This window comes from Schistocerca piceifrons, chromosome 4 (assembly GCF_021461385.2).
Source record: "Schistocerca piceifrons isolate TAMUIC-IGC-003096 chromosome 4, iqSchPice1.1, whole genome shotgun sequence".
NCBI lineage: Eukaryota > Metazoa > Arthropoda > Insecta > Orthoptera > Acrididae > Schistocerca > Schistocerca piceifrons.
The window spans coordinates 378241041-378257161 of NC_060141.1; the positions used below are offsets into that span (position 1 = coordinate 378241041).

At 37.2% G+C, this 16121-nt stretch overlaps 1 protein-coding gene across 2 annotated transcripts in view; it reads left to right on the top strand.

Moving 5' to 3' along the window:
* Positions 1 to 16121, top strand: part of LOC124795070 (arginine--tRNA ligase, cytoplasmic) — a 129729-nt gene that overhangs the window by 80798 nt on the left and 32810 nt on the right. For both annotated transcript variants that reach the window (XM_047258879.1, XM_047258880.1), the window contains exons 8-9: positions 1653 to 1757; positions 7203 to 7384. In XM_047258879.1, the coding sequence (XP_047114835.1) occupies positions 1653 to 1757; positions 7203 to 7384 (287 nt within the window). The remainder of the gene's footprint in view (positions 1 to 1652; positions 1758 to 7202; positions 7385 to 16121) is intronic.

A 16121-nucleotide genomic window follows, 5' to 3' on the forward strand; every position in this document is an offset into this window, starting at 1 on the left:
GTTGTTAGCACACTTGTGAAAATCAAACAAGCGTTCCTGAATGTTTGAAAACATGCTCTTTCTAAATGTGATTAGTCTGAAATTAATTATAGGAAACTAATTTTCTAAAAGCAAATTGAATATGATCTATTTGTGTAATTTTTATGAATACCAGGTTTGAACTGATTTAGTAGAAATGTAGAAATAAGTATCTGAATGATATATTGTGTTGAAAACCTAATGTTACTAAGCTGTTGTGCCCAAAGTTTCTTGTTTATCATGCCTTTAATCAATGAGATAAAGAAGCCAAAGTTAAAACTTTATTTGCAACATGATTTTTTTCTGCCTAACTTGCTGCAGTTGATGTAGCATTGTTAGCCCATGTTGGAAATTTTACCCACTGCTCTGTAGGGCCTAAAACAAGTTTTTTCGAATGAGACTGGTTTTGAACTTTAAATAGAAAACAGTACTTGTAGAAGAGGTATCAAATATACACTATCTACACCTTCTCACAAAAATGATCATCTTTTTGATGAATTTGCAGATTATTTGAAAATAGTACATGAATGAAATTTTGTATTCTACATACTTGTACTACTGAGCTATTGTATATTAAGTTTCACATTCAGCATGCGTTTACTCATGAAGATATAAGAATCCAAAGTTTACATTTTTTTCATGTCACAATTTTTGCACCCAACTCTTACTCAGATTATCTAGCAATGTTAGTCTGCATATACCTATTAGGTGATGAACACCATGATCTCTCTAATGAGCCCAGTTTGGAGAGTTTTATAGAACTTAGTTTTTTGCAAAACCAGGTCGAAAATACTGCATCTTTTTACTGTTTTACAAAATCTTGCATTTAATTTATTCAGTATTGGAACGTGGTATGTGAATGGAACTTTATATTTGAGAACCTTGTGTTGTTAGGCTACTACATGTCAAATTTCACGTTCTTCATGCCTTTAGTCCTTGAGATACACAAAGGCATGCTTTGATGTTTTGGGCGTTTTTGTGTAAAATTTTCTGGCTGAATATTGTTCATAAAATTCTTTTCATTATTATTCTTAAGAAAATGTTAGAGTTGTACTAGATGGACGAATTTCATTTCTTTCAACAAAATATTGTCCGATATGTAACAGATCTAAAACACTAGAAATTCACACTCGCTCTGCACAATGTTGCAAATGGAGTTAAGCAAGAGACTACATCCCAGTCAGTACTGCTTCAATTGTTGTTAAACTTTACCACTGTTCATCAGTGACATGTTCAAACATTCACATAAGATTTCGTTGAAATCCGTGTTAGTCAAGCAGGAAAATGTTCTGAAATTAGGTAATTTGACATGGAATGATCGTGCTTTGTAATATCATATCATCATCATCATCATCATCAGCATCAGCATCATCTTCATCTTGTTCATGATGATGACATGGTTTTATTTGAGTGCTTTTTTATAGGACATCTTCACAGTGTACGTACTAAATATTTAGAGGCATTAAAAATGTCGAAACTAAGTACGTCCAAGAATTTTTTAATATGCTGTGAGAGGCTACTTTTATAATAATTTTTTCCATACTGTTTGAGACAGCAGAATCAATCTTATCCTACACTGCTTTCCTACTAAAGATTAAAGTGCCTTAGCCTGTAATATTATCGTTTTTTTGCAGAGTTCCAAAAGGTGTACGATAGATTGGAAATAAAACTGGAGGAGCGGGGAGAGTCCTTCTACCAGTCAAGAATGGAGGCTGTTGTGAAGGAATTGGATGAGAAAGGTATGTTATTTGCTAGTGAAAAAAATATGTTTAACAAAATAATTGTCCATTTTGTGCCTCTGCCAGTATTTGAAAATTCAGTGAAGAATGATGTCAATATTTGCAATAAACAGTTGTATAACTGTTGTTCAAATTTGTGTGAAACTGTTTTGGTACATGACTGTGCAAACAACGGAAGTCGCGATATTCATTGCACAATATGCTGATCTTTTTTTAGGGTTCCATACACCAATCAGTATATACGAAACCCTTATTGGTTTCACTTTCTTGTCTGTCTGTCTGTCCAACTGTTAAAACCCTTTTTCTCACATACTAAGGACTACAGTCCCTTGGCAATATAAAAAATTGAAACTTCTAAGTCAGTGCCATTTATGTTACATATTTTGACACTCACGAACTCACTCATCAAATTTGTAGAGTACCTCCCATTGACCTAGAATCATAAAACTTGGCAAGAAGCAAAGTTTCACAGTAAAAGTAAAAGGGAAAAAATCATAAAATTGGTAATTATATCACATGAGAAAGAAATTTTTTTTTTTTTTTTTTTTTTTTTTGCGCTTGTCATCGGACTGTCTGCTCGTCCGTTTGTTAAGATGCCTTTCTCTCTGGAACAGGTAGACGTATAAAGTTTCATGTCACATACTAAGGTCTTTATTCCCATGTCGGTGTAGTACATGTTAGCTTCTAAGTCGGTGCAATAAAAGTATATGGCCGTCTATGTCCCTTATTCTGATACTCACAAACTCACTCATTAAAACCTATAGGTACTGCCCACTGACATAGAAACATGAAATTTGGCAAGAAGGAAGGTTTCACTTTAAAAGTAAAGGGGGAAAATCAGAAAATTGTTAATTTGTTATTGTACCACACACACAATATTTCTTTTGCCATTTCAAACAATGGAAAATCCAGGATGAGAGAGAGAGAGAGAGAGAGAGAGAGAGAGAGAGAGAGAGAGAGAGAGAGAGAGTGTGTGTGTGTGTGTGTGTGTGTGTGTCATCTGTTTTCAACAAATGCCTTGTTGGCCAAAAGCTCTTTTGTTATTTGTTACGTGACTTAAGGCTTAAAATTAAAACGTTTTCAGTAGTCTCGGAATTCCTGAGATCAAGATCTAGCCAATATCAATGTCGATAATGGGCAAAGACCCCCGAGATTCTCAGTTCAAAAATCCTCGAGACACTCAGTTCAAAAATCCTTGAGATTCTCAGTTCCTGGGAAGGATGAACTGTCTACATAAATAATTAAGTTTGTACGGAACCCTCAGATTATGAGTCCTGCTTGCACCTGGCCAATTCTTTGTAAACTTTTAGAATGTACTGAACTTAGTTTTTCTCAGTATTAATCAACTAAGTTAAGTCCAATTGTATGTGAATATTAATCACTCCCTGAAATAATCTTCTCAACTATTGATAATAATGGTGTTATTTATTGCCTTATATACTCTTTGAATTAAAGGTACACCATGATGTAATTTTATAAAAACATTTCATGACTTAACAGATGGTCTTTCTGAAGAATTTGCCAGAAAATCTGAACCGTATATTATTTGTGCTACATCCGCAAGTAGCCGGATACTGGTGCCCATGTCAGAAAACAGGAGAGAAACGGTGATGATGCCAAGGCCAGAAGATCGCCTGAACCCAGACCAGAGTCGATCTACCGGGCTGAGCGAACGATGGACCCGACACCACAAGAACAAATCAATAGCAGCCTATGCAACAACAGTGTGCAACAGACCTTTGACACAACTCTGTCAGTAGGTCAAATATGAGCCACAATCCAAATCGAGACCAAAGAGGAAAACCAATACCAAAGTGAGGTCGTTGAGGGGTAGACAGTAGTATGGTGGAGACTGTAACAAATGCTATCAGACGAAGTACACAGCTGACTGAGCGGTCGAGAGGCAGTGGTATTTATACCTGCTGTGGGGGACACCATTGACCGGTGTATTCATGTGATAAAACTGTGTCGCACTCACTAGGCGAGTGCAGCCCTGCAGTGATACTGCCGTCTATCGTCCATCGTGATCCATTTGCTCCGGTGGACCTTCAACTTCCGCACAGCCCAATACCAGAATTAGTGTATGTATATTGTTAATTAACCCAAATTCTACAGAAATGAGATTGCACTTTGCAACTAGTTCTTTACAGTCAGTAACTACATTTATTATGTGTTGAAAGTATTTACATTTTCTTAAAAATATGTTTTGTTGCTGTGTGTATTTTTATGTCAAATTTTAAAATAGTGTTTGGCTCAGTGGCTCTGCCAATGATTTGTATGTAAGAAAAATGCCAAGTTGCGCTATGGTTCGGATTCCACCTTAAACTGTACTGTAGGTGTCCCTACAACTGTCTGGATGAGTTGTTTCAGAATTCTGAGGTAGGAAAAGTTATACCACCTCAAGTAGGACCATATCTAGAAATGTTCAAACCAACATTGGGTTGAACGCAGCTTAAAACTGTATTTGTTGTTCTATAACTGGAAAAGACTATAGATTACAGTTTTTGTTATGTATGAGATGTACTTATTTTATGTTACATCCTTTTTAACTGCTCTGTTCCCTCCCCCATAAAAAGGACAGTGGAATACCATATAACCTTGTGAACTGCCACAAAATAACAAGCAGTGGAGGGAATGTTATGAACATATCTTTCTTCATTGGCATCATGAAGGAAAACACTGTTATATGGTTACATGATGACAGTTTGATAACACTTGTAAAAAAACAAACAGGAGGAGTGTTTGGGAAATGGATTGTAATTTTATCCCTGAATGAAGGAAAAGAAATATTATAATTTTACAACCACTGCAACAAAGTGTTTGACTGTTTCTCTAAAACTTGAAGGAATGCCACCAAAGTATTTTTTATTTCCAGGGTTCATCATTAACTCTCCCACACACAAACAGCTACTTAGATAAAAGTTTCAGGTAAAGGAAATCACTGCACTCCTCCCATGGCCTATTGTGTTGGCTAATTCAGCTTGACTTCCAAAATTTATGTGTGCAAACTGCTCTGAAAATAATAAAATTGCAGCTCACAAAAGGCCTGGTAGTGTTAGTTAATTCAGTTAACAACTGCACATTGCTGCCTTCTAAAATCTGATGACTGTAAAGCCAAAACTGATTATTTGTGCAAATAAAATATAACCAAGACACTAAATTGTATGATTTATTTAGATATCAATGCCACAGTTTTCTTAAAAATATCAAAGTGACCTCATCTCATGGAATGTAAGTTGTTCTATGACTTGTGGTGTGCCATCCACATAAAAATTTATAACACTTAATTTGATATAGTTGAGAATATTGACTCCTTTACGTAATATATGTTTTCACAGTCACACATTTGTCTCCATTGAGTAAAGTGTTGTGGACTAATGTTAATCAGATGGGCAGCTAGGTGTAGGACCATTTTGGTGAAACTGTAGTCAAGCAATAGTATTACTGCTGAAACCCTTTAAAATAATCTTTGACTTGTGAATTGCCATTGGCATACTTATGGCCCCTCCACCGGGTACATGTTTTTGTGAGTTTGTTACATCCATTTTGTGTTGTTGTTTTCTGCCACTAATTTGCCATAGTGGAACCTACATGGCTACTTTTGCACCATAGTTTGTAACCACATAGAACTTTATTGAGAATAAATTTGTCAGACAACCAGTCTGTATAATGCACAGAGATTTAGCTCAGGCACAGGAACACTGTTTCTGGTAGCCCAAAGAAGGTGAAAAGGCACTTTGACTGATGAGCTGCAGTACATACTGGTACACATCAATGACAGGTTTTAAGTACATCAGAAACCGCAAGAGGCAATGTGTGCAGCTTGCCAACAGGGTACTGTTCATGCTTCTCACAAGTCAGAACAAAGAGTCCTTACATATCTTTAAGGAAAATAAATAAAAACCTTAGTTCAGCTACTAGCACCAGGGAAGAGCCCCTTGGGAGGATTATGGTGGAAACTTGATGGCGTGCCGAATGGAGAAGATGGACTCGAGTGTAGCCAGTGAGGCAAAAAGGAGTGTCCTGTTGAATGTATGTATGTCAGTGGACAGCAGGTTTTGCACTAGTAGGTTATAGGAACATACTTCCTTTAAAGGCTGAATGCCACACACACTTAAGCAAAGATCACATAATATTTACTTTACTGAGACACTGAAAACAGGCCCATACCCCAGGCTGGTCTCAAATTGTAGTATTAACTGCTATGGAACAACTCTTAAAACAATGAACTATGTCATCCCCTGTAGGCAAGGTGCTGATCTTCAATGACTGTGACCAACCAATATGAGAAATGAGGATGACCCTATCAAGGCAGTTTGGATGTGGTTTGTAAAAGTCCAAAATTACATTATGCAACCAAAAACTTAAGATTACTGATTGATATTCTGAAATTTTGCTTGTTTTATTTTGAACATACATAGTTTTCTTTGTCTTTTGTTATTTATGAGACAATAATCAAGGTGAATTTAAAAAATAATGCTAAGCCATCTTTTCATTAAGACGTTAATAGAACTGTATAGTGTTCTGTTAGTTGCTGCTTAACAGGTATCTATTACTATATCTGTTCTCTTGTCTTTACAATAGCAACTCCCCGAGTTCTTAAAGCACTCATCTGTTTTGAAAGTGAATCCATCTGTGAAGTTAATAGAAAAAGAGAACTCGTTTTTCAGCTTTGGAACAGATTTGTAAGATGAAACTGACATGAAACCAAAAGTAATTTATTTGCCAGGAACTCGAGCAGAATTAAGGATTTCTCAATTTTTTGTTGAAGAATAATATGATTTGAAGATCTTGGATTATTACCCTTAAACAAGGGCAGTTTTTGGGTAGTATAGCACATTGCTATCCTCTTTTGTATGTTTCTTCATAAATGACAGTGACAAACCATTCGTAATTGAAGGAACTTCCTGACCAGTTGTTATAAAAATGGATTTTTCTGAAAACTAAAAGCAACAAAGTGTACATTTATTTTTTAAATAATGAAGAATTGCAGGAATTAATGTTTTTTTATTTGAAATTTGTTTTCTGTTTATAGACCCTTTTTATTCGCAAACGATTAATAAATGTTTTTATTTGTGTAAATCAAAAATGGTTCAGATAAGTTCTTTATTCATTGTGCAAAAAAGTCAGCCAAACTCTCCAATGAATGTACACTAATTGTAGATAAATATGGAATATTGTGTTTCGTAAGAACATTGACCATACCTCCATTTAATGTGCAAATTGTGTTGTTATACATTAAGAGGAACAGATGGTACGTGTGTGTGTGTGTGTGTGTGTGTGTGTGTGTGTGTGTGTGTGTGTGTGTGTGTGTGTGTTATGATGACAATATTCTGATTAATTGTTTATTCTTTTTGAGCTATTACTATACGTTTGTGGATGGTTAGTCTTAAAATGCAGTCCAAACATAGTGCAACAGAATCTGTTTATGCATCTTTTGTACAGGTTTTCTGGAGGAAGATGAAGGGAGAAAAATTATGTGGGGCCTAGACAAAGATGCTATTCCACTAACAGTTGTGAAATCAGATGGAGGATTTACTTATGACACATCAGATATTGCTTGTATTAAACAACGTATTGAGGAAGAGAAAGTTGACTGGATCATATATGTTACTGATGCTGGACAGGTTTGTGATAACTTATTTATTTTTCCATAGCATATAACTGATGTCTAAAAAATGAGACTGACAGGAAGTGCAAAATGGCACAACAGTAATGGCTGCAGGACGAATGAAAGGCTGTAGAAACATGCATGACTAGAACAGAGATAGATGCCATCTATAGGAAAACTGAAGATATCTGTGGGGAAAAGAGAAGTAGCTGTATGAATATCAGTAGTACAGTTGGCAAGCCAGTTGTAAGCAAAGAAGGGAAAGCTGCAAAGTTAATGATTATGTAGAGGATCTGTATGAGGGAAACAAACTTGAGGACAATATTATAGAAACAGAAGAGAAAGTAGATGAAGATAAGATGGGAAATATGATAGAATGGGAAGAATTTGGCAGGACACTGAAAGATATAAGTGGAAAACAGAGCCTTGGAGTAGATGATGATCCTTCAGAATTAGTGATATCCTTGGAGTGGCAGGTGTGATAGAATTATTCCACCTGCTGTGCAAGATACATGAGACTGGCAATATACCTTCAGACCTCATGAAGAATGTAATAATTCCAGTTCCAAAGAAGGCAGTTGCTGACTGGTGTGAATATTACTGAAATATCAGTTTAATAAGTCATGGTTGCAAAGTATTGACACGAATCATTTACAGAAGAATGGAAAAACTGGTCAGAGCTGACCTTGGGGAAGATCAGTTTGGGTTCCAGAGAAATTTCGGAATGTAGGAGGCAATAGTAACACTATGACTTTATCTATAAATATAGACTGAAGAAAAGTGAACCTACATATGTAGCATTCATAGATTTAAGAAAGATTTTTACAGTGTTGGCATGGTGTACACTTTTTGAAATTTGAAAGTTGCAGGGATAAAATACATGGAGTGAACAGCTAGTTGCAAGTTATATAGAAAGCAGACTGCAGCTATAAGATTCAAAAAATCATGAAAGGGAAGCAGTAGTTAAGAAGGGAGTTTGACATGGTTGTAATCTAGCCCCAGAGTTACTCTAACTGTACACTTAGCAAATAGTAAAGGAGACTACTGAAAAATTTGGAGCAAGAATTAAAGTTCAGGGAAAAGAAATAAAAACTTTGAGGCTTGCTAATGACATTGTAAGTCCATGAAAGAATTCTTGGAAAATCAGTTGAATAGAATGGTTAGTGTCTTGAAAGGAGATTATAAGATGAACTTCAATAAAAGTAAACATTGTTAATCGAATGTAGTCAAGTAAATCAGGTGATGCTGAGGGGAATTAGGTTAGGAAATGCGACACTAAAAGTAATCGATTAGTTTTGCTGTTTGGGTGTAAAATAACAGATGATGGCTGAAGTAGAGATGATATAAAATGCCAACTGGCAGTAGTAAGAAAAGCATTTCTGAAAGAGAGAAACGTGTTAACATGTAACTGAATAACTAATGAGAAGATATTGAATTGGGGAGAATAGGATTTATGGTACAAGTAGGCTAATAAAGTGCTGCATTGATAGGCCACTTCCTGAGGCACCAAGGAATTGTTGATTTCAGAATGGAGGGAAGTGTTGTGTTAAAAATTGTAGAGGAAGACCAAGATATGAATACAGTAAGCGGGTTTAAATGGATGTAGGATGTGGTAGTTCTGCAGAGAAGAAGAATCTTCTTTTTTATTTTGATTTTTTTTTTTAAATTGTGACTTTTGCCTTTAAGGCCATACAGCCATCTGTCAGTGTTTTGAAATGTTACAGAGTAAGATTACATTCATCTAAAAATTTCATGATAGTTTTAAAATTAATATATTCTTTTGATGAAGGAGTGTTGCTACATTAGTGGTCAGTCGCTGGTGAGACCTGAGTAACTGTTGTATGAAATCAGTTTGCTGGTTTGCATACAACTTATATTTGGGAAAAAAAAAAAAAAAAAAAAAAAAAAAAAAAAAAAAAAAAAAAAAAAAAAAATAATGTGATTGATACCTCGCACTTTTATTCCATCAAATTCACAATAAGGATTATCTCAGACACTTACTCGGCAAAGGTGGCAGGGAAATTATCCACAATTAAATCTCATGTGAATTATGGAACTTGTAAACTTTTTATTCATCTTAATAGTTCAGAATCAGGGCTTCGAGGGAATGTGTTTTTCTGTAATATTTCCTTTTAATATGTATTGATGATTGATATTCGTAGTCTTGTTGGTGCCTTGTTCTTATATGTAATGTATCTTCATGTCTGATGGCAGTAATAAGATGTTTTTAAAAGTATGGTTTTGGGTGATGGTTTTTGTTAAGTCATTGATCATTTCATGATATTTAATGTTAGTGTGTCCTTCGATCCACATAAATTTTACCTTCTTTTCAAGATTTTCATTGTCCATGGTAGCTTTCATTAAGTCCATTACCATTGGATTAGTTTTCTGAAGAAGGGTTGGTGTCTGGATATCTTAGAGCAAGCTTCTGCTGTCTATTAAAATTACTCTTTCCATCCTCCGCCATGTACACATCTCAAAAGCCTCCAGCCTTTCTCTGTCTTTCTTCCTCAAAGTCCATGTTTCAGCGCCATACTGAAGAACACTCCACACAAAACATTTCATGAGTTTTTTCCTCAGCTCTATGTCCAGGCTGTTTCAGAAAATTCTCCTTTTCTTATAAAATGCCTCTTTTGCCATTGCTATCCTTGTTTTAATTTCTGTGCTGCACTTCCAGTCGGTGTCTATCCTGCTTCCAAGATACTTAAAATATTGCACCTGTTCTAATATTTCCCCATTCAGCATAATTTTTATTTCTTTATTTCCTCCTAATGCCAATACTTTTGTTTTCTTTTTATTAATTTTCATTCCATAATTTTGTACATTAGCTTCAATGGTGTCCACTAAATCCTGTAATTCTTTTTCCCCTGTGGCTAGAAGGACCATGTCGTCGGCAAACCTCAAACACCCTACTCTTCTTCCTCCAGTTTCTACTCCTTTGTCATGTAATGAGCATTGGTCAGTCATATTTTCCAAGTAGAGGTTTGAAAATGTAGGTGATAGGCAGCATCCTTGTCTTACTCCTTTCCCGAGTCTGATCCAGTTTGTACTTTCTCCTCTCACTTTAACTGAGGCTTTTTGATTCAGATATAATGAGTTTACAAGTCTTGTGGTTTACCAGTCCACTCTCTTTTCTCTCATTATAGCCGCCAGTTTGTCCCAATCCACATTGTCAAATGCCTTTTCTGGATCGATGAAGCACATACAGAGGTCTCTTCCTTTTTCAATAAACCTTTCTCCCAAGATTCATAGGAGCCCTATTGCATCTCTGGTGCCTGTATTCCATCTAAAGCCAAACTGATCCTTGCCAAGATTCTTCTCCATTACTTTTTCAAGTCTCTTATTAATTATTCTTTGGCTGCGTGTGAAATGAGGCTGCTTGTTCTGTGCTCACTGCATTTCTTGGTTCCTTGTTTTTTCAGTAATGGAATCATTACCATTGTCAGAAAGTCCTCAGGCCATTCACCACTGTCATATATTTTATTACATAACCTCAATATTTCTCTTATTCCATCTTGGTTCAAGCATTTTAATATTTCTCCCAGTGACGTATCTGTACTTACCGCTTCAATTGCATCACAGTCCTTTTTTAGCCATTTTTTCCTAGCCTGCTCTGTTTCTCTTTGCAGTTCATTATTTAACCTTCAGTACATCTTTCTTGCATCTTCAGTGTTCTTGTTTTTAAATTTTCTTCGTTCCTGCATCTTGGAAATCATTTCTTGTGTGACCCATGGTTTGTTTGTTTGTTTTGCCCTTTTCCCTTTTACATATCCTATATTTTGCTGTCCTGCTTAAGTGATACCGTCTTTCAGCTTATTCCAGTACTTGTCGACATTATTAGATGGTTCTTTGTCTCGTAATGTGTTTAGAAACTCAAGTGACAGCATTTCCGTAATTTGTTCTTTGTTGAATCTTATCTTCTCTAGATCCCACTTCTTCACTGTGGTCACCTTCTTCAGTTTTTTCATTCTTATTTATATTTCTGCCATAAGTAAGTTGTGGTCGCCATTAATATCTGCACCTGGTAATGTAAGCACCTCCTTGATTCCATTCCTGTGTCTTTCTGCTACTAGTATAAAATTGATTTGGTTTCTGTATTTATCCCTACTGAGGTCATTTGGCCATTCATCTGTATCATTTCTCTTTCCAAGACCATCACTGCCTTCTGTTTTTCCCTCTTTCCCTTTTCCCACAGTGGCGTTCTAGTCTCCCATCACTGTTTTGCAGCATTTTTTTTTCGTCCATTATTCTCTCTATTACATTATACATTTCTTCTACATTTGGTAATCATGTTCTGAAGTTGGTACATACACCTGGACAATCAGTAAATCTTTTTGTGCTCCTTTCAGCATTACACCAATAACTCGGTCATTTGCTTAGTTCACATATTCCATACATTTAGCCAATTCCTTTGCCATAATCATTCCTTCTCCATTCATTCCTTTTACTTCTCCTCCTGAATAGTACAGTACATATTCATCTGACTGTAGCTCCCTACATCCATTCCATCTTACCTCGGCAGCTCTTATGAGGTCCATATGATTCTTTTCCATCTCTCTTTTAAGGTTTTCTAGTTTGCCTGCTTGTAGCAGAGTTCTAACATTCCAGATACCAATTCTCGTTTTGATTTTTGCCTCCTTTCGAGGTATAATTACTTGTTCCATTATAATGGAAATGGACCCTTAAGAGACACGTGAAGAATGGAAAAATGTGGGTGTCACAGAAGTGCGGAACTAAATGAGGAGGTTCATTGTAACATTGGAGAAAATGGCAACATTTATTCTAACCTTCAACATCTGGAATTAACTGGACATATTCTTGCAACCTGTATTGTCTTAAAGCTCGACTGTTTGTTCCCAATGCAATGTGATACTTCAGATGTCAAAATTTTGGACATACCACTGTGGCATGTAATGAGTGGGCTGTATGTGGAAATTGTGGAGGCTCTGCTCACAAACTGAGCAACTCTTGTATACTTCCTCTGAAATGTATAAAATGCTATAGGGATCACCCAGTATAGAGCAGGAAGGTTCATAATAAGGAAAGGAAACTTCAGAAGTTGAAAGTTATGAGATGCATACTCTGTGGTGAAGCTAAAAAAGTCTTTTGCAGCTATGCAACCTCCACTGTTTGCTTCTTCTTTTGCATCAGCACTTAAGAAGCCAGTTGCCTAGTGTGATGCCTTTACACAACCCAGACAACAGATTTAAGTATGAGTACATACAATGTGGGGTACCATATCACTCGGAAGGAAGCTGTATTAAGTCTGCTGACCTCTTGGATAAATTACCACTGCCGAAGGAAAAGGACAAGAATAACCTTCATTAATCAGTGGCTCACACAGGTATTTTGTATTGCTGTGTAAGTTTAATGGATATTGGTTGCATTTGGAGGAATTACAACTCTTGGCCCGGGAGAGTCAGTCTTCGATCTGCTTTCAAGCAAATCATTTTGAAATCACTGGCACACTTGAGTTCAGGTGCACAGCTTTGCAGCAGTTCAGACACCATATACAGAAAACCTTCGTGTCTTGAGGTGTGTGAGAGCACAAGTGAAGCAAGTGATAAAAAAATACAAGAGGAACTCCTGGAGGGACTACGTGACTTCCATTAATTGGTCCATTTCCACTACACAAGTTTGGGACTAAGGCAGATTTCAGGCTAGCATATAGTATCCCCCCACCCCTTTACAGCCTTGTTGAGACATGGAATCTTGGTGGACACATATAAGGACAAGGCTCAGGTTTTAGCCAAACACTTTTTTATTGTGTCTGTGTCATCCTGACAAACTCCAGAGTTTCGGATGTTTCAGAGGACTGGAGATGATGATGCTTCATGTCCTGTGTAATGAAGAGGTCTCCAGTCTTCTATTCTTCATGTCGGGATTGGAATCAGCTCTGTCTGCAACCAGAAACACTGCTCCAGGTCCAGATCAGTTTCATTATGCCATGCTGCATCATCTGTGCCCTGGAGCCGAAGACAAACTATTATCTTCTTTCTATCAGATCTCGTTTGATGAGCAGTACCATATCACATGGAATATTAATTTTCTTATGGAAACCAGGCAAGGATTATGCCAACCCTAATAGTTACCAGAGTGTAGCTCCTACCACCAGTATGTGTAAGACTTTTGAGCACGTGGTCAACTGGTGCCTTGTCTGGGTCCTCGAATCCCAGGATCACCTGTGCTGCTCCCAGTACTGTTTCAGGTGCTACTGTTTCACACTTGATACCTTAATTCTCCTGGAGACAGTGATACAAAAATGTTTCATACACCACATCCATTAACCAGTGTGTTTTTTATCTTGAGAAAGCACACTGCACCACTTGGAGATACATCATTATTCACCAACTTCACATATGGGGACTATGTGGATATCTGCCAATTATTATTCAATCCTCCCTTGTCTGACCACTTTGCTCAGGAGAATGGGTTCCTCCAAAGTAATACTCTGTGTCACTGTTTGCATCCACTATACTACCAATGGGATCTCCTCTAGAGTCAGAGGCCCAGTTAAGTCTTTGTGACCATGTGAACTGCTCTTCCTCCCATCTTATGATGACATAGTAACTTCGTCTGACCATAAGGAGACTGGAAACTTGTGCCCATATAACTGATTTCAGTTTCTCACATGAGGAGAATACATGTGCCAGCTTTACCTGTGCTCATCACACTTTTCACTCACTGAATCTCACGATGGGGGGGACACTATTTTAAATTTTAATGACAATATGCGATTTTTGGACCGAGAAACATCCTTGAACAAAGGGCTTCATATCATTGAATATTTCAAAGTGCCTCAGTCGAAAGTCATGGATAGCTAACAGGTCCCCCTCCTTCAGTTTTATAGGGCATGTCAGATCACAGTTAGATTATGGCATTGTGGTTTGTGGATCAGCCAGTATTTCCGACCTCAAGGTGTGAGATGCTGTTCGCCATGAGGACATTCGAATATCGACAACTGCCACTCAGAATTCAGTGGCACCTCCTCCTGGCTCATCAGGCCCTGAAAATCTCAGTGTTCTCTCAATCATTGACATTTAGTGTGGCAGTACACCTCAGTTTCAAGTGGCTGTTCAGGAATTGCTCTGATGCAACCAAACATTCTGGCTTACATGCTACCAACTGTCATGGGCCTGGCTGTGCCATATGTCTGATTACACAACCAGGAATGGGACAAATTTCTGCCTTGGCATATTCAGAGACCCAAAGTGATTTTAAGCCTGATGCAGTACAAGAAAACTTTTACTCCAGCTTATATTTTATTTTTACAACTTTATTTTCTTCAGTTTTAAGTACTTACCACAGTGTTATTATTGTTTGTAAGGATTGATTCCAGCAAGAAAATGCCCTCAGTTGTTCAGCTGTTTTCCGTGATATGATGTACCAAGTGCATCTTCCAGAATAATTTTAAAAACATGGTGCAGAACTATGTAGCATTATGGCAGTCCTGGACGGCATTCAGAGATACTACAGTACAAATTTTCTACTGTTTTCTCATTTGCTCAGTGTGTTACAAGCAGTCCACCAAATGTACCTATTAGACTGGTTGATACAACTCATACATGACCCTTAAAAGCAGCTCCAACACTGAGGTAAGGTGTTGATCCCTTGCAGCGCACCTGAGGACATCGGAAATGACATAGCCAACGAAACAGCCAAAGCAGCATGTTGAGATGGTATTGTAAGTCAATGTGCCACCCCTTGCATGCCGTTGTCTCCTTATTTAACTGATGAATCATATGTCATTGGGAGCTGAACAGTTGGAGGTGGCAGACAGCAATTTTTGGTCACTCAGATCGACCACACAGACATGGCGGATTTCATTCCAGCCACACCGATGGAAGGTGGTGGTGCTCACCATATTACACTAGCACGTAGCCCTGTAACACATCATTTCCTCCTCTGGCAGTAGAATACACCACTCTGTGAAGTTTTGGGTGCACCGTCTTTGGTTCAACATATTTTGGTAACTTGTGTTTATTGACACTGACACCAGTGTAACACGGATTTTGAAATTTTGTGAATAATAATAATCATCCTCATCTTGAAACAATCTGTTGAGTTTCTGTATCAGTGGGTAGTCAGTTGCAGAGTGTGTTTAAAGGAGAAATATATTCGTAATTAATTTCCATCGTAAGGTGTTCGGGATTTCTGTTGCTCGCAGTAACAATGGATTTGTTGGCATGGAATACATAGCTAGGCGAGTCCTGATGCATCTAAACTGGATTTTTTTCTAGTTTCAAAACTGACTTCCTGTTGTCTCTGCAGAACATCATGCTTCCATAGTTGATTTTAACTCTTATTAGACCCCTGTATTTAATAGTAGAAGATTATGATGCATTCCCCATCGTAGTTTCATAACAGAGCGCAACCCATTGAGACAAGGCTGGATCCTCTCTATGAATATGCAATATGTCCCATCCATGAGACTTGTAAGTCCAGTATTATTCCTAGAAGTTTAATTTGAGTCTTCACTGGGAAAATCTGGCAGCTTGGTTCTCATGTTTGCTGTGTAAACATTTTTTGCTGTGTAAACGTTAAACAGAATTGGACTTAATAACAAAATATCAATCCCTGTGGAAGGTCAACAGTGGCATACCTTGGATCTGTAGTTTTATTTTTTAGTCCTAAGAAGACAGTCTTTTTAATGGAAGGTTTGCGTATACCATAAATGAAGTTGTAGAGCAGTCCAGTCTCTATCATTCTCTGCTTGCACGGGATAGACTAGTATGGATAGATGCGTAAAACCA